The sequence below is a fragment of the Heliangelus exortis genome, chromosome 21 (assembly GCF_036169615.1).
Source record: "Heliangelus exortis chromosome 21, bHelExo1.hap1, whole genome shotgun sequence".
NCBI lineage: Eukaryota > Metazoa > Chordata > Aves > Apodiformes > Trochilidae > Heliangelus > Heliangelus exortis.
The window spans coordinates 7,114,083-7,129,040 of NC_092442.1; the positions used below are offsets into that span (position 1 = coordinate 7,114,083).

At 38.3% G+C, this 14,958-nt stretch overlaps 1 protein-coding gene across 3 annotated transcripts in view; it reads left to right on the top strand.

Annotated features, from left to right (window-relative positions):
- Positions 1–14,958, top strand: part of GOSR1 (golgi SNAP receptor complex member 1) — a 31,250-nt gene extending 16,292 nt beyond the window's left edge. For 2 of the 3 annotated variants that reach the window (XM_071764915.1, XM_071764916.1), the window contains exons 7-9: positions 1,797–1,826; positions 9,742–9,824; positions 10,846–14,958. In XM_071764915.1, the coding sequence (XP_071621016.1) occupies positions 1,797–1,826; positions 9,742–9,824; positions 10,846–10,970 (238 nt within the window). In that variant the 3' untranslated portion in view covers positions 10,971–14,958. The remainder of the gene's footprint in view (positions 1–1,796; positions 1,827–9,741; positions 9,825–10,845) is intronic. The other variant, XM_071764917.1, reaches the window with a different exon arrangement.

Consider the following 14,958-nt stretch of genomic DNA (forward strand, 5'->3'; position numbering starts at 1 on the left):
ACTGTACATATGAAAGGCAAAATCTCAGTTGAATTTTCTGTCTTTGAGAATCAGCGATTACAGAAATCTCTCATGTGTTGCTTCCCATGTGCCTTGGGGAAATTATCAGATTCTGTGAGACCTGAGACTGCTTCCATCACTTTGTGTACATAGCTGTGGTGGTTTACATCTCTGTGCCAGTGGTAATAAATACCAGAGAGTGAATGAAAATTATTTTATTTGGTTAAACTGAGGTACTTGCAGCTGATGTGACTCTTCGGAGTGCGGCTTTGTTTGGGGTACAGAAATGTTCCAGAGTTTTCAGTGTTTGCTGCCCCAGTTGAGTCCCTCTCAACTTAAAACTGGAAATAGGATTTTAGTGCTCTGTGTGCTCTCTCTGTATTTCAAGCCATGGACTGGACTGAAATATCAGCCTTGGTGTTTCACTCCTCTCCCAGCAGCTTACACACATGTGCTCACCCTGCCCTGCCTGCTCCTTCACTGGGTGCCCAGATGGAGCTGGAGGGATCTCCAGAATTTCTGTGGGTAGGAAAAAATTTCCAAATTAGGAAGCTGGGCCTGAGTCAGAAGCAATAACTGTGCTGTGCCAAAGGCTGTTGATACCCTCCCTTCCTGAGGTGGCAAAAACAATTGGAAAAAGGAGGCTGGAAGGTGAAGACAGTCATGCCCTTTCTGTGTGTTTCCTTCTTGAACTGCAAACTCACCTCTTTTTTTAATTTTTATTATTCTTCCCCCACAGTTATTCTACAGGAGTTTGTGTAAATGTTGAGGAGTAAAGAGAGCAGCTGTAGGGATGCTTTGTTGTTTCTGCAGCATGGGAAGCAGGGATGCAGTCATCTCTGTCAGTGTTGCATTTGAGATATTGATTGCTGTAACAAGATAGGGCTTTCTTTCTGGGATTTTATAATTGGCTGTAAAACAGATTAAAAACCCTTTCTATAATGAGTTGAGTACAGAAAAAAAGAGAAATTGTTCAAATCTTCTGAGGCTTTTGTTTGTCATCTTAATCTCACACATTGATTGTTTTTTTGAAATGAAATGTTCCCTGCTTGCTGTGGTATTTTAGACCCTCTGTTTCCCAGGGATGCTACACAGAAATTCCATTAATGTGTGGCAGAGAGGGAGAAGGGGCTCCTGTTATCAAGGTCTTTCTCATACAGATGGTGTGAGTTGTGTTTCCCATAAGCATCACTTTATTCTCACCCAACTGGTATTACTACAGAAAGAACTTGCCTGGTTATTCACCATGAAACAGCATTTGGTAAACTGAAGCAATGCTGTGAGATGTTATTACCTGGAACCCAGCCTCAGTTTTTATCTTTAATTGCTTTTGTTTGTTTGTTTCTTTTTTTTCTTCTGTGGGGTAGACATAAATGACCAGGATTAAGGTGTGAAATAAATTAGGTACTTCCTTTTCTAATACTGCTTTCCAGGCTGGCCTGGGTAGGTGGTGCACACTGGGCTCAGTTCACATTAATTAACCATAAATCATGGAGCCAACTCCACTTTCTCAGTCTTCTTGGTGCTTTATGTGTTCTCCTGAGCATTTGCTCTCACATACACTTAGGAAATGCAGCTCTAGAGGACACCACATGCAGCTTCTCCAAAGACTCTCATTATATCTACCAAATATATTATATCCATGCCCTAGGAAAAAGTGGCATCATCCAGAAATAGGACATCCTGAGGGCAAATTCGTTAAGGTTTGTATTACAGCAATTGTTGATTTAATGATCTAAACTAATACTTAGTGCTTGTTACTTTTTTAACTTCATTTATTTTCTTTTGGCTTTCAGCTCAGATCGACTGATAGAAGAAACAATAAGGTAGGAATTAACTTAATAATTTTCATTATTTTCTGTACAATCAATGTTTACATTGAATTGTGTCCAAAGCTAGCAGTCATTTTACTCACACAATAACTGTATTGTTTACGACTCACAGACTGTATTACAATGAAGTAGTGGTGAGGTTTGTCTCTTTTTTTTTTTTTTCCTTCTTTTTTTTTTTTTTTTTTTTTTTTTCCTTCTTTTTTTTTTTTTTCCTTTTCTATTCAGTATTGACATAATAGTGTTGCATAAACATTCACCTAGTTTAGAAAATTGTGGTTTCTCTTCAAAGGGGAAGAGCCCCTGCAGTAACAAAGGGAATGATGGAGCAGAATCAATCTCAGGTTGAGCTTTTGAGGGCTATTCCAGTATTCAAGCTGTTTCTTCTTACAGTGACACTCTTTTACAACATGATTTTCTGTAATCCCTCAATGTGTACAGCACCCTTGTGTGCAGCTGATACAAGTATGGGCTTTTACCACAAGGTAATAGAGGTTACTGCTATTGTAGTTATTTTTTACGTGGTTTGAATACTTGAGTGATACCTTCTCCTACTGATCCAGAAATTTTAGAGCTGTAGCATCATAAATTACTTTTATCATCTGTGCCCTTCCCAAACTTCTATTGAACTCTGGGGTTTTACAAACTAATAACTGAGATTGCCTGATTCAATGCTTTTAAATTTTAGATTATTGCTTTTTTGAAAAAAAAGAAAGCAAGCAAGATATGCTTTCAGATAATGCATGTACTGGCATAAGTGATCAAGAAGGATAATTAGAGTTGCAGCAGGGCTCTGTCTCCATTAAGAGCTGGCTAGCTTAAGTGTATACAGTGGGGTTAGTATAATTAACATGGTGGAAGAGTGTTAAACCACATTAATGTGCATGTGGTGAACCAGAATAAAGTCTGAAAACGTGGATATAATCTTGCTACAGCCTTGTAAAGATATTTACCCAATGCAGCACAGCTATTGTGAATAATTCTTTTCCTTTGGGTTCTAGTCCTTTCCTGATTAAAATCCTCCCCTTTATTCCCATGCTTGTAGCCCTACTTTTCCTCCTCATAAAAATGCTCAATGTTTGTTGAATCTTTTTGCTGCCACTCCAGTAATTAGAGCATTAAACAGCATATGGTGATTTATTAAGCTTAGCATCCTGCAAAATAGTTTTATTTTATCGTTTGAACTCTTTGCCTCTCCTCTTGATTGCATCATCAGAAAAGCTGAGGGGATATGTGATAAGTGAAGCTACCTGTCCATTTACCTGGGCAAGGGGATGCAGCCATGGTGCAGTGGAGCTCAGAACAGGGCAGCTTCCTGAACACTCACCCAGGTTCCTCAGTTGGTTTTGAGCCTCCGTGGTGCTGTTTGTAGGTGTCCTGGTGAGTTTAAAACTGCTCTGAGGTTTGTTTGCAGGAGCTGCAGTCCCGTGGTTGAGGACAAATTGACTCTCTCCACGGGGATTGCTCCTCCTTCAGTCATCCTTGCACCAAGGTTCAGAGCTCCATGCTGCTGTTTGCTGAGAAAATCCCTTCTGATAATAAAAGAACTTTGATTTTTAAGAGGTTGGACTTCAGCACTCTGTGCTGCACCATTAATAAATTTGCTTCTTGGAGTTGTTACCAAAAATGATCTACGTTTCTTTTTGTAGAAAGAGAGGTGGGCTTGGTAACTACACTGAGCAGGAAATGTGATTTCATTTATCTCATCTTAATTAAATTCCTGTGCTGTTGAAACCAGGGTGAATTTTTTGTTTTACTCTTATTCTTGTTATTTCCAGTAATTGCAAGTGTTCAGGTTTGGTATTTAATTGTTGGTGAACCATTTAAAAAAAAACAAAAAAAGTAAATTTCCTGGATAGAAATTTCCCCATTTTCTGATGATCAATTGCAAGCCAAGAAAAGAGGGAATTGTGCAGGGGGAGCTGTTTGAATGCAAATTCCTGAGTAAAGTGAGATGTAATGAGCTTATGCTGGCTCCTAACACTGCTCCATCTTCGAGGTTTACATCTGCTGTAGCTCATTACTCATTATTTGGGTGTAATTCAGGAAGTCAATAAATTACTTTTTATTTTTTTCAGGCGTTGCTATTCAGCAGTGATTGCAAACTCTGGAAGGGTTTTTATGTGCACTCAGAGGGTTTTTTTGTCAATCTGCAGACCTGTGACCCCATTGCCAGGGACTCTGCAGTTAGCACTAATGGTGAAGCCCTTGCTCTAATTTTCTGTAGAAAAGAGACCAAGGAAGTGCAGAGCTTGACTCCTCTTTCTGACTGTGGTTCCTCCATGGGAGCAAACAGATGTGCAGCAGAATATATGGGCACCTCAGCTCTGTGATTCAGTAACTTAAGCAATGAGTAGGGCTTTCATTCCAGATGTTTTGTTAGTGCTAAACTTTTAAATCCATTTTTAAATTAATTATGTGACATGGGTTCTTACTGCAGCATATTTCTTTCCAGAAAGGAGTGGGATGTGATACTTTGTACTGCAGTTCTTTTGGAACAGTGCTCACTTCCCTTGGCCAGAGTTAAATATAAGCATAGATTTTGCTTAATATGTTTGGTGTTCTCGAGTTTTCATTTTCAAACATTATCACTTCTCCAAAATAGCAAACCATTTATTTCTTGTTTTTCAACAACTTATATTTTTAGGTTGGCTCAGTTTGAATTTTTTTTTATAGTTTTGCATGTACAGTGTGAGTTCTTAGGATTTTATTGTAAGATTGTTTTTGAGACAATGCAGGCTGATTTACCACTGTTTCATATATTAAAAGATTGGACTACTCCCATACATTTAATTTTAAAACTTATGTTTCCTTATATGTTAGAGGTATTTCCTTAGGTAATAACTAGGATTAAATAAATGGGAAAAATTCACTTGCATTCAATCTTTACATAATGGAAAGGCATGAATTAGATTTTCAGTCTTAGTTCTTTTCAAAATAGCCTTGCCAGAGTGCCTGGGCAAAGTCACTTGCATTTCTGGTGAAATGTTCCTTTGTTTTCATCTTGGATTCCATCAAAAGACACAATAATTTGAAAGATTGTACGTGTGTGCATACACATGTATATTTATAGCTACAAATATATATTTACATATGTATGTGCAAAGAATAAATTATATAATCAGAAATTTAGCAAACTGGAGCTTGCATTTCTATGCAGACTCACAGAGTCCATTCCCTAAACCATAGATGTTGTCATGCATTTAAATGAGCAAGGATGATTCATGGAGTACAAAATGAAGTTCCAGTAATACATAAATTGTTTTTTAAAACATGCCTCATTCCTTCAGAGCTTTGGTTCAGTTCTTCATCAATGTAGGTTTGACTGAGCTGTCTCAGTGGATGAAGCAAGGAGTTGACTTTTTGGTACATTGTATTTGATATGATATGATAGGATATTTGATATGATATGTTCTATGGACATGGTTCCTATGTGGGGTGAAAATACCCAACAGCTTCAACATTTGTCTAGGTAAAACACTTTGCTTCCAAGTCAAGCAGCATAAGAAGCATCTCTGTATTTTAAACTGGCTTTACTGTGTTAACTACTGGGAGTATTTATTATTATTTCATGCTAGTGAAAACTGCAAACTACTTGTAAATATCAGTTGTTCTACTTTGAAAATTGATTATTTGCATGTCCCAAACACTACTGAACCTTCATGGACAAACTCAAAATAAAAGTGAAATTTGGGGGAAATACAGCTTCAAGCACAGGAATTTGAGATACTCTCGCTGATTTGTGGAAGAAATAGGTGGGCTTTTTGTGCCTGTGACCTTGGGCTGACCTAGAGGAGATTTCCTCAGTAGTGCAGCAGTTTTTAACACTGTACTTCAGCAGAGCTTTAATATTAAATACAGAGAGCAGAACGCCATCTGGTTTTAGAAACTTGGTTTACACCCAACTGTAGTAGTTCAAGCCAGTGCAGCACTGAGAACAGTTCATGCTCCTTTCCAAATGAAACAGTAAATCAGGGTCATCTTGATTCCAGTAAGAAACATTTAATCTTTTCTATTAAATGTTGTGTAGAAGTTTCAACATGGAAGAGAAAACCAAACCCAAACCAACAACAAAAAAATTATTCTTCATCTGGGCAGATTATGGTGACAAGTAACTAAATGGGGCCAATATTGTGAATGGGAAGTGTATGATTAATTTTCTTTTAAAATCCATTTGCCAGTAGAGCAATGGCAACAGTAAGTCAGTGAGCATATGTTGGGGATGGGAATGGAACCAAAACTGTCTAATGAAGGATATGAGGAAGCTGTGATGCTTCAGACTGTACAAGACCAATCACCAGACTGGTCCCCAGGAGCTCTGTGTTTTCTGGTAGGACTTAGACTGAATATTCTCATTTATGGATTTAAAGGCTTAGGTAAACCAGCTCATGTTTTGAGTGATGAAATTATATGTGAAGAACAGTGCTTTTTACTTGATTTTGACTTGTTAATGGTAGATGGGATCCAGTTAAACTCTAATTTATGGATATCACAATTACATTTTATTACTAGACTGTATCATATTAAAAATGGTTATCACCACAGGTTTTTTTTCTTCAGAGCTTGTCAGTAAAACCCATCGAGCCAAATTTTTCAAAATACTGCTTAAAAGAAATGAGAAGGATTCCAGTCTTGTAATCTGTAGTCTGTGCACTTAAACAGGGGGTTTTTATATAGAAAATGGACAGTTTCATTCCTTAGATGTTAAAGCAGGAACCTCATGTTCCATGATAATCTGTTATAATTATTTCCAAAGGCATCTTGGAGGTGTCTCAGGAACACTTTATATCCTGGCAATCATCCTTGTATTTTCACTTCTGTTAATTAATGGATGCCTTAATGAGTCATTGGATGCATCTCATGAAAACATGTGGCTTAATTCAGGATTGTTTTTAGAAATGATGTATTAAAATCTTCATCTGGACAAGTGTCAAGTCAGTGTGGGGGTGTAAGATAAGCTGTAGGTTACTGAGCCAAGCTTTCCTGTGTTACAGCTAGGAAACCTTCTTTTTTTTTTTTTTTTTTTCCAACTTTGTTCTTAGTAATTCAAAATTTTCCAAGTGCTCTTCTCAGTTAATGCTAATCTGTTCTTACAGAGCTGCTGATTCAAACTGTCAGGGGGTTGCCTACGTGTTATCAAACTGTTTATATTCTCTTTGTTACTGAGAAATCCTCAGTTTCCTAATATATGTCCAACTTTACAGGATGATAATATAACCTTAAAATAATATATTGACCTGCCCTGTCAATTCAAGTTGTTCTATTTTAAAGAAATTGCTGCACAGAGCTTTTGGAATAGTTTTTTTAGTTTTTTTCTCATGTATGTCTTGTGATGAACTTTTCTTGCTTTCCAAGGATTCTGCTACTGCTAAAAACAAAACCATACCCCTCTTAACACCTGGGCTTTGGCCTGGGGAGTTTTTAGTTTTCATGGGCAAAACCAGAGCTAGAAGAGGCAGCCTCCACCTGAAGAAGTGGCAGTAATTTTTTTTTTTTTTTTTTTTTTTTTTTTTTTTTTTTTTTTTTCTTTTCCTTTTTTTTTTTTTCCCTTAAAGTTTGCAGGACACACGATAGGAAGACTAAAAAATACTCAAGGGCTACTTGAGCTGATACAGGCAGATGTTATGGAAGGGAGCCCAAATGAACTCAATGCTCCAGAAATACTTTAGGGATCATTGATCCATGCTATTTTCTTTTAAGATGTTTGTGAACTGTGATTCTGGCCTTTTGCTGTGAGTCTTGAAGCTCAATTGTTGGGCTTGGCTCCTCGTTTTTTTGCCAGCTGTCCTTGTGATGCTGGCTGGAGTGTCCTGGTAGGGAAGCTCCTGTAGATCCTTTCCTTGTTTCCTTCAGAGAAACTTGAAATAAAATGTATCCAGTGGTCTTTGTTATAAAAACATTGGGAATGCCAGGTCTATGTTTAATAAATGTACAAATATAAATTATGCGTGGCACTCTCCCCTACCAGGTTTGCCCAGAAAACTGCAATAAGGTGCATGAAGGTCCTTTTTTAATCACCTTCCAGCACTGAAATGCCAGATCAACAGAAGTACTTCAGTACTAATATCCACACAACAGAGGTTTCAACATTTTAAGTGTTGCAGCAAGATACACCCAAAGCCCTGAGACCCAGATGAATTCAGAGCAGAAAAGTGCTTGAGAACCCAGTGTCTTGAGCAAGTGCATTGAGGGAGTTCAGCAGTAAATATTAGGGCTTTATATAAAATCCAATGTCTGGTTTATATTGCAGAACCTTAAAAGTAACACTAGGCTTGTGCTGTGTTGTGCTGTGGCCCTGTCCCTCCTCAGAAACGATGCTCACATTAGCTGTGAATTTTTCTGTGTTGTTTATATGCAGACTCTGAGCGTGACCAAGCATAAAATGCTCTTGAAATTTTGTGTGGCTCTATTGGGCAAAAGCAGCATTTTGCATTTCCCTATCTCCTCTGAAATTACAGCCTTAGTTCTCCTTCATATTTTTACCTGTTGTATCATATTGTTCTATTTTGTATCTTCCAGAACACTTTCCCTCCATACTTAAGGCTCACAAACTTGTCCAAGAAATTTTTAATCATTGTTATTCGTGTAGATATAGTCAACAACAGTATAGGTGTCATTTTCTGAGTTATTTTCCAGCTATGTTATATTTATGGCCTACTTTGTTTCCTTTTGCCGTGCATGCTAACCAAGGAGAGGAGTATTTGTCATACTGTTCCTTCCTAAGCACTGTAATCTCCAGAGCCTAAACTTTTATATGCCCTTTTTCTAGAGGTAAATGAGTCTGTGCAGTCTGTAGCATGAAATGCTACCTGGGGCTGCATGTAGTAACTTGCCCTTTCCACTCCATAACTCTGTTTTACAAGCTGTAGAGAAACTTAAGGTAGAGAAAAAAAATTGTCAGCTGAGTAGTTGTTTAAAATCTTCATTCAAAGGTCTTGTTTTTAGGAGCACAGCTGCATTTTTCCATCTTCCAGAATGTATAACATTTGAAATGGGAGATTCTGTTTTATATTCACTTGTATTATGTTCTTATATTTGGATAAAGTTTGTGCACCTGGGCCATGTATTGGAAAAGAAACAGCATATAAAACCTACATATCTGGAGATGCTGTGCTTCATTAGGACCAAAGATTAAAAAAGTGTTTTCTCTGTGCTGTGGTGGAAGCATCTTTTGATATGATTCCATTATACACCAGCTCCCTCCCACTTATGCAAAAAGTCAGGTGAGCCTTGCTGGGAAGAGACACCAGTGCCAGGGAAACCAAGCTTTGCCTGCTTATCTGGAGCCAGAGGACAGTGTTAATCCTGAGTCAGAGGAGATCTCAACACTTTATTGTGTTTAAATGTCTTCAGAGACCTGTGGTGGCAGGTCCCAGCTTCTTCTGGTGCAGCTGTGTTGGGTCTCAAACAGCTTCCATCTCCTCTCAGCCTGCACGTTGTCATTGCAAATTGATTTTTAATTGAGTCAGCTCTTACTTGCTCAGTACTTCTGTAACTCTGATATTCTGGTGGCAGGCAGGAAATTTTATGCACTCTCCAGAGTGAAAGTAAGTACAGGGCTTCTGTGATTAAACAGATACCTAATGGAAAACACCAGAAGAGTACTTTTAGGTTTGTTTGTAATGTAGTACCATTTTTTTATTGGGGCTGGTGGAGACATGCCAAAACCTTGCCTGTTTGAAGAAATCAGTGTTTTCAGTTGCTAATGGCTTGGATAAAAAAGAAATCATTTAACTGTAAAAGAGAGAGATTAATGGAAAATATGTGGTTTCATTCATATTGCTTCACCTCATTCATTGTTCTCTGAAGAAGTGTTGCCTTCTTGCTCTCCTCTTCTTTTAGCTGTGGATTATTCTTAGCACCAACAACTTGATCCATTCTTTTTTGGGTTTTTTGTTTGTTTTTTTTCCAGCATTGCCATGGCAACTAAAGAAAATATGACTTCGCAGAGAGGGATGTTGAAGTCAATACAAAGCAAGATGAATACCTTGGCTAGTATCCTTTCCTAAAAATGTGTGCTGCCAGTGCATAAGAGGTACAGTATGGTTTTTTTTCACTTGGAGATCAACATACTTTGCAGTATCCATGGCTGCATAATCTGAGTATTAAAGATCTGAATATCCTCTGGTCTGTCACACTCTTGGAGGTGTTAAGATTTTGGTTTGTTGGTTTCTCCTCTTATTCCCTGCTCATGCCTAAAGAATGTGCTGAACTATGAAGTCATGCATGCTGCTTGTTTTCCCACTTACTCCTTTCTGTCACAAGGGCCCAAAGAACAACATTGGCATCATTTGATTACAGATGAAATCCTTATGCAATGTATCTTAAAAACCCAAAAATTTCATCACAGTTCTTAGTGATTGGCAAGAACAAATAAAAGACTGAATAATCTTTGGCATTAAAATTTCTTGGTTACAAAGACATGAAGCTTTGCAATTTATCTTGTTAGGAGTTGTATTTAAAAGATAGATTTAAAAGATAGATTTAAAAGATAGATTTAAAAGATAGATTTACACCTGTATGATTCTACAGCAGGAGATCTATTGTGCTACACTGGCACAGTGCATTGTCACACACCGTGCAGGATTTTCTCGGTCAAATACCTTTGGTTGTTCCCTTCACTGGGAACAGAATTTCATTAAATAAATTCCACAACTGTTTTATATAACTGCCCCATTTATTCTTTATTCATTCTCATTTAAACACAATTATGAAAAGTAACTAAGCCTCACATATTGGAGATTAAAGTCTGTCAGATGCTGGTAATTTAGGTGATAAGGTCGTGCATTATGTGTAAATGTGAACTCCAAGCTGTTCTTTTCTCTCTTTTCTCTGGCTGTGTTATTAATGAAGTACAGCTGTAATCCTGCTAACTATCCATCAGGTTTGTTACTCATCTTCTTTCTTCATCCTGGGAGAAATGCTTCTTGCAGTGCTGGGATTTCCACATTCAGAATTGGGGCTTTTAGTGAAGATCTTGTTTTTTTGGTATGACCTTAACTCAGCCTCCCCAAAGATCGGTTTCCAGCAGTCAACAGCCTGATTCAGAGGATCAACCTTCGGAAGCGACGAGATTCCCTCATCTTGGGTGCTGTTATTGGCATCTGCACCATCTTACTGCTGCTATATGCTTTTCATTGATGGATGTTCCCCCTATGGACTCTGCTAAACTCATCACCACCATCCCTGCTCTCCAGTCACAGAAAAGTGAGTGGGAGAAGTCACAGACTTCACCAGCCCGCTCGGTGTGGCTGGGAGCACCAGCACCATGTCTAGACCTTAAAATGGTGACTGTGAACACTGGCTTTGGGTTGAAGCTGCAGTGTTTCTCCTTCCCTGACGTACATCTTCAGTTTGGTTAAATTTTGTGGGATTTGTCTGTCTTTAATTCCCTTTCTTACTGTAAGGTAAGTAAATACGAGATGCTTACCAGAACCAGTAGATCAGTTTCTGTGCTCAGCAGTGCTGGGGAGGTTTTGTTGTTGGCTGGTAAGTGGAAAAAGGTTTGTTACACTTGCCTTGGGTGAAAACTCTACAGGAAGCCAGTTTCCCTGTAGACCAAGCACAGTAATGAACACTTTCACCCTGTGAGAAGAATATTGCAGCTTTAAGCCACCAGGTTGCTTCACTACTAAATATATGTTCTGTAATTCTTTTTAACTCATGGTCAAGATACTAGTTATTTCTGCTTAATTTGTGCTGTGGAAACTGTGTTTCACACAAGTTTCTCAAAGTAGAAAGAAAAAAAAAAAAAATAGGGTTCTTCAGTTTACTCTTTGCACAGAATATGAATAAACTACCCTCTGAGGAAGGTCTGTAAGGTTTCTTGTGGCTTTAAAGGGACTAACAAGTTCCCCTTTGTAAAAAGGGAGCATGGTCTCCCAGCAGCTGTTTATTATAGTGTTCAGTCATCTGAAAAGTGACCAAACAGGAGTTTGCCTAAAAGTAATCTTTTGGGTGTAAATACTTTGATTTTGGCTGGCATCATTAAAGGTCTTTATAAAGACACGATAAGCAGTTTGAAAAGTCTCTATTGTAATTTAGATAAAGTTATTCTAATAGCATTAATATTTTTACACTGTAAGTGGGATATAACCTGAACTGTTAATTGGAAATTATAATTATGATGGTTATACCTGAGGCAAATGTGTCTCCTTGCAAAAGTTTTGGACATAACTCCTCATAGTAAGTATGAATGTGCAACAAGTATTATTTACCATTCTCTGGGGGTGTGGGGAACAGTCCAGACATGGAATGTGAATCCTGATGTTGTTTGCATCTCTAAACAAAGCTGACGTCAGGAGTGGCTTTGACATTGCAGATTCACAGATTATGGATTTTTCTGCTCTTTCAACAGCTCTTTTCCATCTGTCATATCATAACCCAATAAATTCAAGCTGAGGCACTGGAATACCTTTCTAAGAACTTGATTAACTCTTTTTCACAATGAATTTACAGTGCTCCTAATCACGTATGCCATTACCCACCAGTGTCAGTCTCCAGGTTCTCCTCGGGAGCAGGGCCCAAAGGGATGGATGCATTTTTTAATGCTCTTTATAGTGTCTGTGGACTACCTGTTGGAGGGAATAGAGACTTGTGCCTGTGTAGTGTGCACAAACCACACTGTTGCACCTGCAATGTTTGTATGAATTTGACAGCTTATTTGCAGACTAACAACTTTATGCTAAGAGGTCAACAAAGACTTCTAATCAGTCATCTTGTCTTTGGGATTAGAAAGCATTTGGAATTAATAGGTGTAAAACTGTGGGGCTTGTGTTTTAAATAAAGGGTTGATTATCTGGTTGATTTGGGAATGTTCCTGGTTTGAAACGAGGTGTTTATTAAAGAGGTTTATGGAAAACCGTGATGGATAAAGGAGGTTTATTAATGAATCTGTGTGTTGAGAGATCAAACCTCTTCTCCCCTCATGCTTTTTCTTTGATTCTACCACCACCTTAAGGGACCCTGGTCAGCAGTTGTGCTTCTGTGTAGGATTTGTAGGATTTGGTTGCTATATAGTTGGCAATATAAGAGCTGCAGTACCGTAAATAAATTCATTTATTTAATCTTATAACAGGTCTTTTTACTGGACTCAGTTGATTTTTTTGGTGCATATATTTAATCTTATCGTGTGAAAAAGCTGCTATGGAAAATATGTAGATTATAATAAATATGTAAACATAATTGATTTTTCATGTTATGAAAATGTTACGGAGGAACTGATATATTTTAGTATAAAGTAATGGAAATATGTTGAATTATCTCTGATAAAGCTTTACTGGAAATGGTTTCAGTGTTGGCAACCTCCTCCACAGATTTTATGTGTCTTGGTTTTGAGGCAAGGGTTTTGTGTTGAAAAATGCATTTAATCAACCTTGTGGTTTCCCCTTCATCATCATCTTGTCCTCTGGCAGTGTGAGCAGGGGCTTTGCTCTCTGAAGTGGGTGCCTGCATAGAGCCAGGGGCAACCACTTGCTAATTCCCTTCACCAGCTCTGATAACACACACCTAGAGTTAGGCAGAAGGGCTGTAAGTGGAAGCAACAGTGGATTGTGGTATTTAATCTTGAGCCCCAAAATGCAACTTTGTTTGTCTCCTGTTGCTGAATATAATGTTAAAGTTTTTCAGTCTGTGTGGTTCCTCTTGCTCTAAGGAAAAAAGAACATGGCTAAAGAATTCTCGTTTCTGCAATTCCTGGCAAAGTTGCAGTGTAAGAAAACCATAGTATTTCTACAGGGCACATTTCCCTCAGATGCTTTTTGAAAATTACTGCTTTATTCTTGCCAGGACACGGGCACCTCTTTTACACCTGTCCAGCAACCCCTTAGCTGAGCGTTAGAACCTGAGGGATCGATTGAGACCGTCCAGTGCCACGATTCACACAAACACAAATATTTTTATCCTTGTTTTCTAGGCTATTTTTTCACTTGTTTATCTCATCTTCCAGCACTGGTTGCTAGAACAGAGAGGAATGGCATTCAGGCAACACCCAGCATTGCACGTTCAGTCAGTAGTGAGCATTTGTGTGGCTGGAGCTGTGAGTTATCCCCAGCCCTTCCCAGGACCGTGCCTGAGCCAGGGTGGAGGCAGGGCTGTGCTGCCCTCCATGTCTCTGGGACCAAACCTGGGAAGGCACAACAGTTTTTATTAAGTAATATTGGTTTCAGGAGCTTTTGGCTGTCAAAATATGGTTTAAATTCCTGCTGGATTCATTAGACTGAAAAAACAACTACTGTTTTTCGTTTGTAGGTTTAAAAGTCTTTTCTTCGGGACAGTCTTAGGATGACCATGAGAAGAAAAAGTCAGTTCCTCACTGCGTGTTGAAAATAAAGAAGTATAAGCAGATTTTTCGGTGGGGTGACAGTTTCAGATAAATTTGTTGACAGCTTATGCTCCAGGGCAGCCTCCTGGGGAGCTGTGTTCCTGAAAGTCCCCCAGAACTGCGACTTGGGGAGTAAGGGCTGCTCCACCACTTCTGTTTATCAAACTCATTTAGTTGGGACTATTTTAACTCTCTAAATCTTGTAGCTTGTTTCCCAAAACCACTTGGTGCATAACCTTTTCCCTATTTTTCCTTTTTAGTATTCACCCAAAGCTTTAATTTGAAACAGGAAGGAGAGGTAACGGGTGTACCAGTGCTGGAGGAGGAAATAATTCTGAAACTCCTTTTAGCAGAAATCCTGCAGGGCAGTGGTTCTGCTGAGCAATGAGCAGGACTGGAGGCTGCAGTGAAAGACACACTGAGACCAAACTGAGCCATATTCTAGGTGACATCTGCAAGTGGTGCCCTGTATCTCTCCTGTCAACTGGATAGTCAAAACCAGAGGTGATGCTTTCAGTTCTGAATTCATAAATGTTTGTTTGTCTGTCTACTACTGAGTGAGGAAAGCAGTTTAAATAAATATCCAAGACAAAAATAACTCTTTCTCACAAAATATCCCAGTCCAAATCTTTTAAATGAGTTACTGTTTGCACTTTCTGATTTTTTTTTTTTGCTTTTCATATAGCATATTGAAAGTTATTTTGTTGTAACTGTAATTTTTTTTAATTCACACCTATTGTGCATTCTCTATGTATTAAAAAAAAAAAAAGCTTTGATATGTAATTTAATAATAAATTAGACTTCTAA